At 46.6% G+C, this 14,639-nt stretch overlaps 1 protein-coding gene across 1 annotated transcript in view; it reads right to left on the reverse strand.

The window, feature by feature from the left end:
* VWF (von Willebrand factor) overlaps positions 1–14,639 on the reverse strand; it is a 178,977-nt gene that overhangs the window by 149,038 nt on the left and 15,300 nt on the right. Inside the window, exons 4-6 of the mRNA XM_017883319.1 lie at positions 14,172–14,274; positions 13,677–13,885; positions 6,632–6,756 (exon numbers count right to left, since the gene is read on the reverse strand). Of these exons, the coding sequence (XP_017738808.1) occupies positions 6,632–6,756; positions 13,677–13,885; positions 14,172–14,274 (437 nt within the window). The remainder of the gene's footprint in view (positions 1–6,631; positions 6,757–13,676; positions 13,886–14,171; positions 14,275–14,639) is intronic.

The raw sequence follows: 14,639 nt of genomic DNA on the forward strand, positions 1-14,639 counted from the left end.
AAAAAAAAAAAAAAAGAGAAAGGGGTGCCTTTTTCTAATTAGCAAAAGCATGGTATGAGCTGGATGCAGCCCAAGTCCAGCCCCCCGGAGCCTTGGGCTTCCTGTTGCAGACAGGACTACAGGACAAAGCCAGGATCCCTTCGTAAGGTTCAGTCCTTGTTGGCATTCCCCAGACTGACCGAATTTTTTAAAAGTGATCTAAGGGTCTGTCTCAAATGTATACTTTGTGATAGTTACCTGCAAATGAACACCAATTATCTGAACGTTCATAGCTTGGGGCTCCAGACTCCAACCATCCTGCCTTCAGTTTGAAAAGCCGAAAAAAATGCAAATTTGCATGTAATCAAACACGGCCATTATCAGTCCCAACGGAGACAGGCATTGGGTTTTGCTGGCATAACAAGGAAACATTCGCTCCCTAGGTATAATAAGTAATATGACCTGGCTCTCAGAATGAGCTGACTTTGGCTCTCAGAATGAGCTGACTTCCTTGCTATGCCCTAAAAAGACAGACAGCACCAGAGGATTGGGGAGTAGATTCTCGAGGCTCTCAAGAAAAATTCCAAGGTCCGTGTGAACTCCCTGACAAAACGCTCTGCCACCCCGAATGGCCCTTGGAGCCACAACAGCAGACACTCATAAATGATGCGGCATTTACCAGACCGGACTTCTGAATCCCGGGGCCCTGTGGGACTACACAGACTGTGAACAATTCAAAAGACCACATTAATCACCTCCTGGGAGACGAGTCATTGTGCTTCCGAACCAATGAAAAAGCCTCGTTGTGGGCAAGCACTATCTGATTGGCTGAGGACAAAGCAGTCCTCTCGTCTCAGGTAAACAACCTGAACCTGGTAGTTCTGAGCTGGGAGGAGCTTGTGCCTCTGGGAGGTCTCATGTGTTTGCGGCCTCAGCCCAACACTATCAACCTGGTAACCCAGTTTTTTCAGCTGTTCCCAGGACACTGGTTAGTAAGGACTTTAATGCACCCAGGAGACAAAGCGAGTAGCTAGGGCACAGCTGGAGCCTGAAAAAGGTGCCCCGGGAGACAGACAAGGCTTCTCTTGCATTCTCCCTCCCCTTTGTCTCCAGGAGACAAACCTCCCAGTCTCCCTCCTCAACCCGACCTCAGGATCAGGTTCTCCACTTGAGAATCCTGTCTTTACCCCCCACTCAGTATGGATAAATGAGGTAATTCCTTTGTATTTCGAGGGTAGGGGAACATTTGTCAAGTACTTACTCTGCACTGGGCTATATTTGCAAAATAAAATGAGACCAAAAATAATAAATCCTTGAAGGCATGTTTCAGTATTAGAGGTACCTCCATAGCTACCCTGACACCACTTCACCAGCTGAGGCATCCACCACCTCCCCTTCATCTCACCCCTGCCTGGAGAACACTGAAGGGCAGCTGAGGGTGACCCACCCACCAACAGCACAACTGTACATTTGACAAAAAAAATTATGAAAATCCGTCCTCTCTTACACGGTATCTCGAGCGCACTCAATTTGAAATCCATCTGGTTTCACAAGCAGCTCTAGACGGCTGGTTCCTGTCACTTACCCACTTGGATATGTGGAGATGTCTGGGCACCCTGCTTTCCTTCTAACCTCAAGCTGTGCTCAGCTACCCAAAAGGAATTGGTTACAGTTGGGAGGGGGAAGGAGAAAAAGAATGAATGTTGAAGCTTGTGCTTAAAGCCCGGAGTGTGCTTGGCCTGCTTCTGCCGGCTCCTACTCTCAAGGCAGAGACACTCTGGTGGAAAACACAGGACAGCCGGAGAAGATGGGGAGCCAGTTAACTCCTCCTCCTCCTCATCATCATGGCTCATAACAGTTGAGCCCCACTGGGCTAAACTCTACGTATAATCCCTCTCTTACCTTTTCAATGACGCAGCAGGTACTATTTGTTTTACAAATGTGGAAACCGAGGCTCTACAAAGGCACGTGTCCCGCCCAGATTCACAAAGCCAGAAAGTGAGCTGACTCAAACCCACACCCTTAGCACCGTGCCCACGCCGAAGCCCAGGGTGAGAGAAACGCAAAGGGCTATCAAGAGTATGGTTCAGAACTTTTACTGGAAAGAAGAGGAAACTCCTCCCTTCCACGAGACAGCACCCTCCCCTCACGTGCTAGAACTCCTTTGTTAGTGCCGCTACTGGGCTAGGATCCAGGTGATGCAGACTTTGACGGACTAATCAGAGGACCTAGCACCACCAAAGTCCAAGGGAAACAACACCTGGTACATTTTGGAATGTACTTGTTTATAAGATTGTCTGTTCACAATTTAGGCAGCTGAATTTAGTATCAACTCAAGAGTATTTTTCTAGGTCTGACATGCTCCTTGGTCAGAGATCAAATTGTTCCATGAAGATGAAAACTCACTGAATGAATAACCAGCTAAAATGAAACTTTCTCATGTTACCGTGGGAGGTGGGAACAGGTAGGGAGGGAGGCAGGTGATGTGGGTGTGTTTTATTTTGTTTCTGGAATAGGAGAGGGCTGGGTTTCTCTACTTGTGTACTTACTTAGATAAATCAGATTTCTACAAGTAAAGGAGTCTGGATTATTGTGGAGGTCACAATCCCTACATAAATACCACCACCAATTTCCATTCATCCACCCATCCAATATTTATTAAGACCTATTATATACTGTCTCTCTAGCCCAATCCACAGAAACACATCATAAAAGAGTTTTGGTTTTTGGTTTTGTTTTACAGGGTCTCACTCTATTGCCCAGGCTGTAGTGCAGTGGTGCAATCATAGCTCACTGCAGTCTCCACCTCCCAAGCTCAAGTGATCCTCCTGCCTCAGCCTCCTGAGTAGCTGGGTCTACAGGTATGAGCCACCACACCAGGCTAATAAAGGGTTTTAGAACCTAAAGAAACCTTAAGAACCTGCAGAGCCCAACTCCCCAAGAGAAACACAAGGGCCCACTGGTAGAAATAACTTGAGTAACCTGAACCAATGTGACCAGAACAGGAAAGGGATGGAGTCAGGCAGGGCGTGAGTCCTGGCTCTGCACCTCGCTAGCTGGCGACTTTGGGCAGCTACTTAACTTCCTATGGCTTTGTTTTCTCATCAGATGAACAAAATCACAGAGCACCTGCCCTGTCGCCCTGCTGAGGGGCTGTGCACTCGGGTGACTGCAGCATGTACTCACGCTCTGCAGAGTTGCCTGTGCCCAGACAAAGGTAACTGTGGCCTGTCGAGTCCATGACCATGGTCCTGGGTATAGGCAGGGGTCACCCTCTTTGTGCATGGTTGTAGGTTTTGAGATAAAAAAATAAAATCCTAAGCCCCCCTACCAACTAAACGGGCTCCCTCTTGGCCAAAGGAACCCCAGAGAAATGTTAAAACTGAGTTCCTGGAACACCCCCCTCCTTATACACTCTCCCTAACTGCCATTAGACTTTCTTTCCTAAGAGTTAAACAGAACCAGCCCAGCCCCTCCCTTTTTGTGGGGTTTTTTTTTTTGAGACAGGGTCTCACGTTTTCACCCAGGCTGGAGTGTAGTGGTGCAATGTCAACTCACTGCAGCTTCCGCCTCCCAGGTTCAAGCTGTCTTCCCACCTCACCCCTCCCATTAGCTGGGATTACTAGTGCACCACCACGCTAATGTGTGTGTGTGTACTGACAAGCATTCCTTCCTGGTAAGAGACCACCAACCACAGAATGGTTCTGGCTGATTTACAGAGGCTGTGCAAGATGCCTCTGTGTCCTCCATTTCACCTTTTGACCTACAGAGGCTAATGTTAATGCATTTAAATGTTAAGTCTCCATTCCAAAGTGAACATGGGACATATGTAACATGTATGTTTGCTTACTGTATATGCAAATGCCTCCTCCCATTATGAACATCCATAGCTCCTCCTATAACCTGTTAAATACGTATACTGAGTCAACCCTTTTGGAGTAAGTTTCTGTTCCACCCTTTTCCCCCTTGAAGTGCCTGTTTTCAGTTTCTGTCAGAGGTTACACTCCCCAGCCTGCAGGATGGCCAGCCTGCAGGCCGCAACTCTTAATAACAAAAGCCTTCCTCTCTAAGTTTATGAACCTTGTGATTCTTCAGTTGACATTTTGGACAGTGTGGTTGCTCTCTGGATGAGGGCAGGGAGGTGGTGCTGACAAGTACAGCAACTTTATAGAGCATTCTCGGGGCACAGTGTAGGTGCCCACTCAAGAGCCTGAGGACTCATCCACCAGCTGCCCAGTGTTGGCTGCCAAGGGCTCACCACTGAGGCATTCCTCAGGAATGGCCCTCAGTCCAAGGGAGTTCCACCTCCTTACCCAGGGCAGCCCACATCCAGTGACCAATAGGGGCCACTCCAGTTCCTTGAAGGATTAGCTGAGGCCCCGCTGAAGTTCTATCAATGCTATCACATGGAGTTCAACTTCTCCCTCTGCCCAACTCTGCTTCTCTCACTTCCTTACCAAGGCTGCTTGAGAGCCTCCCCAGTAAACCCCCTGCATACAAACGTCCCTCCCAGGGAGCCTGACTCAGCACCACCGAGGACCCTTGCTCCTCCGATGACGAGTCTCGGAGCACAATCCCAAAAAGGCAACCCCTGTTCCCCACAGGGGTTCAGCTTCACAGCTGCACCCACCTCCCCAGCCCAAGTCAGCCTGATCCACAGTGGGGAGGGAATTATCCATTGAGTGAGGTCTTGCCCCACATAAGGCATTCTTCCCCCAAACACACACGGAGAGGCAGAAAGACCATCTTTACCTGTGGCAGTTGAAGGCAGAGTGTGGTCCTGGCCAGCCCTCCCCACCTACCCCTTCTCTCCCCAGTGTGAGGTCCCGGTGAGTGAGATCATAAATAGCAACCCTAATGCAGAAAGAGCTGCTGTAGGGCTACCTTGTAAGTGGCAATAGGGCCCTGCGGAAGGGGTGGGGTAGTCCTTCCAGCCTTGCCAGGCATTAGCACACACAGGAGAGAAGGCCATGTGACCACAGAGGCAGAGACTGAAGTCATGAGCCCCAAGACAAATGCCACTACCACCCAAAACTGGGGGAAAGAAGGAAGGGATTCTCCCCTAGAGCCTTTGGAAGGAGCAAAGTTGGCCAACACCTTGATCTCAGCCTAGGGAAACTAAATTTGGAACTCTAGCCTCCAGAACTGGGAGAAAATAAATGCCTATTGTTTCAAGCCATTGAGTATGAGATAAATTTGTTACAGCAGCCTCAGGAAGCCATCCTGCCATCCAAGCCGAGTAGCTTCAGGCACAGCCTCTTGCTCAGACTCCCTTCCGTGTCTGCAACCGTGAAGTAGTTTTCCTTCCAGCTGATTTGATGTGAGAGGAGGCTTTCCCTTCTATTTCAAGTTTACAACAGCCACTTAAGAAAGAAGTGGCTTTTGGCTGGGCGCAGTGGCTCACGCCAGTAATCCTAGCACTTTGGGAGGCCGAGGCGGGTGGATCACAAGGTCAGGAGATGGAGACCATCCTATCTAACACGGTGAAATCCCGTCTCCATTAAAAATACAAAAAAATTACTTGGGTGTGGTGGCGGGCGCCTGTAGTCCCAGCTACTCGGGAGGCTGAGGCAGGAGAATGGCATGAACCCGGGAGGCGGGAGCTTGCAGTGAGCCGAGATCACGCCACTGCACTCCAGCCTGGGTGACAGAGCGAGACTGATGATGGAGATATTTGGGGACAAGAGAGGGCACTGGAGTCTAAAACAGAAAAGCATAGTTACTTATTGCTATGGTTCAACTGTATATGTCCCTCCAAAATCCATGTGTGGAACCTCAACTCCAAAGTGACGTTATGAAAAGGTGGAGGCTTTGGGGAAGTGGTTAGGTCCTGAGGGCTCTGCCTTCCTGAATGAATTAGTGCTCTGATAAAAGAGGCTGATGAGAGCACTTCAGTTTTTTTTTTTTTTTTTTGAGATGGAGTCTCGCTCTGTCACCGAGGCTGTACTGCAGTGGTACGATCTCAGTTCACTATAACTTCCGCAGCCGGGGTTCAAGCAATTCTCCTGCCTCAGCCTCCTAAGTAGCTGGGATTACAGGCACATGCGACCACGTCCGGCTGATTTTTGTTGTTGTTTGAGACAGAGTCTCGCTTTTTCACCCAGGCTGGAGTGCTCACTGCAAGCTCCGCCTCCCGGGTTCACACCATTCTACTGCCTCAGCCTCCCGAGTCGCTGGGACTACAGGCGCCCGGATGGTCTCAATCTCCTTACCTCGTGATCCATCTACCTTGGCCTCCCAAAGTGCTGGGATTACAAGAGTGAGCCACAGCACCCAGCTTCAGGTCACAGCAAGAAGGTCCTCGCAAGACAATGAATGCTGGTAACTTGCTCTCGGGCTGCCCAGCCTCCAGAACTATAGAAGATAATTTCTGTTCCTTAAAATTACCCAGTCTCAGGCATTTGTTATAGCAGCACAAATGGACTGAGACACTACACCAAGTAATTAGCCCAGTCCCATTTTTAGAGCTCCAGGCCCAGAGATGTATTAGAATTAGAGTTAACCAAACTCCAGCCACAGTTAGTTTTGAAGCAAAGGACCCTGTGTAAGTCCATTCCTCCCCCAGATGGAAGGATATGAGACTGAGTCCTTCTGTCTTTTAGATCCAGAAATCACACACCATCCAGGTGCACCCAGGCCAGGCGACACCCACCTTCTGCATTTCCCCAGAGGAGATGTTGCACGAGCTGCTGGGAGGAGATGCTCGTTCACACCACTGTTCTCCACTGCTCAGAGCCCATGAGTTGGCAAAGTCATAGGGGTCTGAGGTCACGGTCCCTATGGAGGAAAGTTTCAGGAAAATAACACTTCAGTTATGCCTGTCCCAGAACTTCTGAGTGAAAACTCTAGGATTCCTGGTGGCTTTGTGTTTTTTGCTTTCATTTTGTATAAAGACAGGGTCTGGCTATGTCTTCCGGGCTGGAGTGCAGTGACTATTCGCAAGTGCAATCCCACTATTGAGCAGCACAGCAGTTTTGACGTGACCCATCTCCGGCCTGGCTGGTTCACCCCTCCTCAGGTAACTCAGTTATCCCCCGCTCCCCAGGAGACCCTCCATTTTGATGCCAAGCTTAGTGTGGGCACCTGATCAGTATAGTGCTCTGCAGCCCAGAAGCCCTGGGCTCAAGTGATCCCCCTGCATCAGCCTCCCCAGTAGCTGGGAATGCAGGTGTGGGCCACCACACCAGGCTCTAGGTCTGTTTTTACCTGAATCAAACTTGTATTAAGTTAAACAATAAGCATGCATACAGTGCTCAGCCTAACACCACAGGGCATGGGCGTCAGAGCTCAGCAGACGCTTGGAGACTGAAGAGGGATGGAGGGATGGATGGAGGGATGGTTATAATTACAATGACGGAGATGAGGTGAAAGATGCTGAGGAGATGGCCTTTCCCTGTCACTTCTCCATGCTTTCACGTGCCTTTCTCCCTCCGTGTGGAATGTTCTCCTCCCCGTTATTGCCTTAACTATCTCCATTCCTTCTTCAAGATGCAGCTCAAGAACCACTGCCTCCGGGGAACCTTTCTGAACAGCTCCACTCCCATGTCTCACCCCAGCCTGTGTGGGTGTCCCTTCTCTGTGCCCCATGGCACCCTGGGCATCCCTCTACCAAAAACACTCATCACCTTTGGTTTGTGTTCTTTTTGCTCATATTCATCCTTCATTCAACTGTGAGCTCCTTACTGAAGGGTATGGCTGTGTCTCTCATCTCTAAATTCTTATATAGTGGATTATGAATGCTCAAAATATTTTTGCAGAATGAAGAATATGACACGGAACCTAAGCCCAGTCCCCAAGTCACTGCATACTCCAGGCTCTCACAGCATCTGTGCTTTAGTAATTATAGTGCTCATGCTACTGTCAGCTACTCACAAAAGACTGAGGGCCTCATGGACCTACATGGCCTGGTGCAAAGTAATTGTCTAATCTGTATTACAAAGGCAGTATGAGACTACTACCTTTGCAGTATTGGGATGAGCAGTGTTCTGCATAGCCAAGCCTGGAAGAGTGAAGTATGTCTCAAGGTCAAGTAATGCATTTGCAAACAGTAAATAAACTGTCCCCGGGGGAGGAAAATATAAATGAGACCTTAGAATATAGTCAGTTGGTATGTGGGGGGTTTGGTAGAGGCAGAAAAACTTCCCCCCCCCCACCACCAAAGATATATTCACTTCCTAATCTCAGCAACATGTAAATATTATCTCATATGGCAAAAGGTGTGCTCAAGTTAGGGATCTTGAGAGGAAGAGCTTCTCTTGGATTCGTTGGGTGAGCCTAAATGCAATCATCTGTATCCTTATACGAGATGGGTAGAGGCTTGGCACGGTGGCTGACACCTGTAATCCAACACTTTGGGGAGGCCAAGGAGGGTGGATCACAAGGTCATGAGATCAAGACTATCCTGGCCAACATGGTGAAACCCCATCTCTACTAAAAACACAAAAAAATTAGCCGGGCATGGCGGCGCATGCTTGTAATCCCAGCTCCTCGGGAGGCTGAGGCAGGAAAATGGCTTGAACCTGGGAGGCAGAGACTACAGTGAGCCGAGAATGCGCCAGTGCACTCCAGACAGAGCAAGACTCCGTCTCAAAAAAAAGACATGGGTAGAGGGAGACGGGCAAAGACACACACAAAGGAGAAAGCAATGTGAAGACAGAGGCAGAGACTGCAATGATGTAGCCATGAGTCAGGTACGACTGCAGATGGTCGAAGAGGCTAGGAACAGATGCTTCCCAAGAGCTTCTGGAGGGAGCTTTGGCCCTCCCAACACCTTGATTGCAAACTTCTGGCCTCTAGCACCATGAGAGAATAAATTTCAGTTGGTCATAATGTGTTGGTAGCCATAGGAAACTGATATATGGGAGAAGCCAAAGGCAAGAGAACTTAAATTTGTGGCATGTTGACTGTGTGACAGACATTGTGATAGGTATTCTCAGGGTACTCAGTCATTCCATATCACACATTAAGGAAGAGACACAGAGGAGGCTTCGTGTTGTTGCCTGGGCAAAGCCCTTCTATGACCCTGTGTGATCTGGGCTGATCCTAATTCCTGACATGCAAATAAGGAGTTAGACTAGATGACTTCTAGGGTCGTTTTTAGCCCTGACCATCAATGAAGTGAAATTTTATGGGCTAGATCTGAAATGAGACATAGGCTGTCCAAGAGATGGAATTACAAATATTCTTGCTTAGAGAAAACTCGCTGAGAGCTGGAGTCAAAACCAAGCTGAGCAGATTCCTAGAAGTCAAGAAGCAAAGTTAACTGTTTGGGGACAAATATTGTTGAGTCTTTAACAACCAAAGACAACTACACCCCCCAATCCTTTGAGGATGGTTTCTGAAATATCACCAGAGTCCTGAAGTTTTAGCAACGAACACCAACACAGCACAGACCCCATTTTCAGTTTTTCAACTTTAAAGCCTGGGAATATGAAAGATATTTCAAGGCTGAGACTTCCATTTCTAGTAATTTGACACATTAGAAAACACTGAAACACTGGCCACTACAATGGACAAATGCCCTACTGAATTCATGACTATCTTACAAAAAAATATAAGAAATTTCAAAAGACAGGCCTGGCGCAGTGGCTCATGCTTATAATCCCAGCACTTTGGGAGGCCGAGGTGGGCAGATCACGAGATCAGGAGATTGAGACCATCCTGGTTAACATGGTGAAACCCCGTCTCTACTAAAAATAAAAAAAAATTAGCCAGGTGTGGTAGCAGGCACCTGTAGTCCCAGCTACTTGGGAGGCTGAGGGAGGAGAATCGCTTGAACCCAGGAGGCAGAGCTTGCAGTGAGCTGAGATCGTGCCACTGCACTCCAGCCCGGGCGATAGAGCAAGACTCCATCTCAAAAAATATATATACGTGTGTGTGTGTGTGTGTGTGTGTGTGTATGTGTATATATATATATAGTGTGTATATATACATACATATACAAAGATCAATTGGCTATTTCTGGGTCTCTATTCTGTTCCACTGATCTAATGTGTATATATATGCATATATATACACACATACATATGTGTGTATACACACACACACACATATATATATGCAAAGATCAGTAGAACAGAATAGAGACCCAGAAACAGAGCCAACTGATCTTTGACAAAGCTGACAAGAATATATGCTAGGGAAAGGACACCCTCTTCAACAAATGGTGCTGGGAAAACTGGATTGCCATATGCAGAAGAATGAAACTGGACCCCGATCTCTCACGTATGCAAAAACAAATCAACTCAAGATGTATTAAAGACTTAAATGTAAGGCCTGAAACTATAGAAATCCTAGAAAAAAACCTTGGGAAAACTGTAGTGTACATTGGTCTAGGCAAGGAATTTCTAAGACTTCAAAACAGGCAACAAAACAAAATAGACAAATGAGACTTCATTAAACTAAAAATCTTCTGCACAGCAAAACAAATCAACAGAGTGGAGACAGCTTGCAGAATGGAAGAAAATATTTGCAAACTTATTCATCCAGCAAGGGACTAGTATCCAGAATATACAAGGAATTCAAACATCTCAACAATAATGAAAAATAACAAATAATGTCAGCAAGAAGTGGACAAAGGACATGAATAGACATTTTTCAAAGGAAGACACAGAAATATCTGACAGGAATATGAAAAAAATGGTCAACATAACTTGTCACGAGAGAAATGCAAATTAAAACCACAACGAGGTATCATCTTACCCTCGTCACAATAGTTATTAAAAAGACAGAAAATAACAGATGTTGGCAAAGGTGAGGGAAAAGGGGAACTCTTACACACTGTTGGTGGGAATGTAAATGAGTACAACCTCTATGGAAAACAGCATGGAGATTTTTCACAGAACTTAAAAAAAAAAAAAAATAGGCCTGCCTGGCGTGGTGGCTCACACCTGTAATCCCAGCACCTTGGGAGGCTGAGGCAGGCATATCACGAGGTCAGGAGTTTGAGACCAGCCTGGCCAACATTGTGAAACCCCATCTCTACTAAAAAAAAAAAAACACACACACACACACACAAAAAAATGAGCCAGACGTGGTGGCATGTGCCTGTAGTCCCAGCTACAGCTACTCAGGAGGCTGAGGCAGGAGAATTGCTTGAACCCGGGAAGTGCAGGTTGCAGTGAGCTGAGATCGGGCCATTGCACTCCAGCATGGACAGCAGAGCAACACTGTCTCAGGAAAAAAAAAAAAAAAAAAAAAAGGACTATCATTCAATCCAGCAATCCCACCACTGGATATCTACCCGAAGGAAAAGAAATCAATATATCAAAAATATACTTGCAATGGTATATTTATTGCGCATTATTCACAACAGCAAAGACATGGTATCAACCTAAATGCCCATCAATAGAAAATCAGATAAAGAAAATGTGGTACATATACACAGTGGAAGACTATTTGACCATAAAAATGAAATCACATCTTTTGCAGCAACATGGGTGGGATTGGAGGTCATTACGTTAAGTGAAAACAAACCACAGAAAGTCAAATATTACATGTTCTCATCGATAAGTGGTTACTAAAAATTGTGTACACACAGACAGAGTAGAATGATAAGATATTGGAACTCAAAAAGGTGAGAGAGAGTGGGAGGGCAGCAGGTGATGAGAAATTACTTAATAGGTATAAAGTATATTGTACCCTAAAAGTCCTGACTTGACCACTACACAATCTGTGCATGTAACAAAATTCCACTTTTACCCCATAAATTTACGTTTTTTTTTTTTTTTTTTTTGAGATGGAGTCTGGCTCTGTCGCCCAGGCTGGAGTGCAGTGGCCGGATCTCAGCTCATTGCAAGCTCCGCCTCCAGGGTTTATGCCATTCTCCTGCCTCAGCCTCCGGAGTAGCTGGGACTACAAGCGCCTGCCACCTCGCCCAGCTAGTTTTTTGTATTTTTTAGTAGAGACGGGGCTTCACTGTGTTAGCCAGGATGGTCTCGATCTCCTGACCTCGTGATCCACCCGTCTCGGCCTCCCAAAGTGCTGGGATTACAGGCTTGAGCCACCGCGGCCGGCCTACATTTTTTTTTTTTTCTTTTTTTTTGAAACAGAGTCTCGTTTTGTCACCCAGGCTAAAGTGCAGTATGGCGATCTCGGCTCATTGCAACCTCCATCCCCTGGGTTCAAGCAATTCTCCTGTCTCAGCCTCCCTAGTAGCTAGGATTACAAGCATGCGCTACCACCCCAGCTAATTTTGTATTTTAGTAGAGACAGGGTTTTGCCATGTTGGCCAAGGCTGGTCTTGAACTCCTGACCTCAAGTGATCCATCCACCCCAGCCTCCTGAAGTGCCGGATTATAGGCGTGAGTCACGACGCCTGGCCTTATACAAATTTCTAAAAGAAAAAATTTTAAAATATTTAAGAAGAAATTACGTATCAAATTTTCTCCTTTTAAGAGAAAGACATTATGAAAGGCAATATTTTAAAATTTCACATACCTGAAAAATAATGAAATATATGAAGAAAACAGAATTGCCATTATAAATCATTCAGGAATTCTGCCTCTGGGTATATATTCAAAAGAATTGGGCAGGCCACAATGTGTACATATATATACACACACATATGTAATTACATATATACACATATACACCATATATATGTATTTACACACATACATACATAATTACATATATACACACATATACACCATACATATGCGTATTTACACGCCTACACACACATATATACAGTGCAGCTAAAGTGATAGAGGGAAATTTATAGCCCTAGATGTACATATCAGACAAAATCGGTGCTGGAGAAAACCAAAAAATAAACTATCATATTATTTTCCAATATGGTACATTCCAACGAAAGGAACAGTCCGTTGTTTCCCTGCATGTTTACCTGTTTTTTTTTNTGAGACGGAGTTTCACTCTGTCACCCAGGCTGGAGTGCAGTGGCACAATCACCACTCACTGCAAGCTCCGGCGCCAAGGTTCATGCCATTCTCCTGCCTCAGCCTCCCGAGTAGCTGGGACTACAGGTGCCCACCACCACGCCCAGCTAATTTTTTTGTATTTTTAGTAGAGAAGGGGTTTCACCACATTAGCCAGGATGGTCTCAATCTCCTGACCTCATGATCTGCCCACCTCGGCCCCCCAAAGTGTTGGGATTACAGGTATGAGCCACCGTGCCTGGCCTGCATGTTTACCCTCTAATCAGAAAGTGATTGGGTCATAACGAAGAAAGGTAACATATTTAAGTGTTTAGCTTTGGCAAGGGAACATTACTAATTGTATGTTTATGTAATTGAAATTAAAGAAGATTGAAATATTCATATTTAGTGTTTCCACATTATCCATATTCCCTTCTATTGCTCATGAACACACACATGCACACACAAACAAACTGGCCTCTTTGGATCATGTGGAGGAGCACTCCATAGATTTTATCCACTCCACTGTAGTGGGCTGAGGAGGATCGACTCAAACCACCCAGCTTTGACCATCTGCCACGTGCAAGTTGCTACAGAGAATTCAAAGTTGAACGAAGTCAGGTTTGAGGAACTCTAAGACTGATTTAACTAAAGGTCTAGGCATTGGAATGGAATGCAAAGAGATAAGGTTGGCAACAGAAATTGAGGTGGTCACAGTGAGGTTTGAATGGCAGGAAAGGCATGTTAGTGAAGGTTTATGAGCAAGGAAACAAAAAGCATAGCCACACTTTAGGGAAACAGTAACCCAGAACATCTTACCTTCTTGGGTCATAAAGTCATCTTCAGCAAAGATGTTAAAGTTGCCACACAGCCCGCAGGTCTTGTTGAAGTATCTGTCTGACAGCAGGACTTGAAAGTTGCCACTGCCATCAATCCTGGCCACAAAGCCGTAGACCTCACCGGACAGCTTGTAGTACCCAGCCTCAGTTTCTAGATACAGCCCTTTGGAGGCATAGGGCATGGAGACTCTGGAGGGCAAAGGCTAAGTTCAGAAGTGGGCTTCTCGTGCATTTTCTGGATGTCTCTCCCACCTTCTAACCCCAACCCCATGTTGTAGGGTTCAGACCGTGATGCAAAGTGGCTGAGGACCTAGAGCAGCAATCGGGAGACCTGGCTCCCACCCAGCCCTGCTACTCCCTTCCTTGGAACATTTGCTTCCATTCTCTGCGCCCCAGCTTCCTCATCTAAAAATGAGGGGCTTGTTGTACCAGGGGATCCCTAGGGTCCTTTCTAACTCAGACACTCTGGGCTTACCTTTTGTCCCCCTGTGTCACAGTACCATTGACAAACAAATGGATGTCAAAAAATTCCCCAAGATACACGGAGAGGCTCACTCTCTTGCCACTCTGGAAGTCCCCTGAAAGAGAAAAAAGTGAATAGTAGTGACTATGACTCCCCTCAAAAAATGAATACATTGATTAAGAATCATTATCGGTCGGGCGCGGTGGCTCAAGCCTGTAATCTCAGCACTTTGGGAGGCCGAGATGGGTGGATCACGAGGTCAGGAAATCGAGACCATCCTGGCTAACACAGTAAAACCCCGTCTCTACTAAAAAATACAAAAAACTAGCCGGGCGAGGTGGCGGGCGCCTGTAGTCCCAGCTACTCGGGAGGCTGAGGCAGGAGAATGGTGTAAACTCGGGAGGCGGAGCTTGCAATGAGCTGAGATCCAGCCACTGCACTCCAGCCTGGGCGACAGAGCAAGACTCCGTCTCAAAAAAA

The sequence above is a fragment of the Rhinopithecus bieti genome, unplaced genomic scaffold (assembly GCF_001698545.2).
Source record: "Rhinopithecus bieti isolate Rb0 unplaced genomic scaffold, ASM169854v2 scaffold_13342, whole genome shotgun sequence".
NCBI classification, from domain to species: Eukaryota; Metazoa; Chordata; class Mammalia; order Primates; family Cercopithecidae; genus Rhinopithecus; species Rhinopithecus bieti.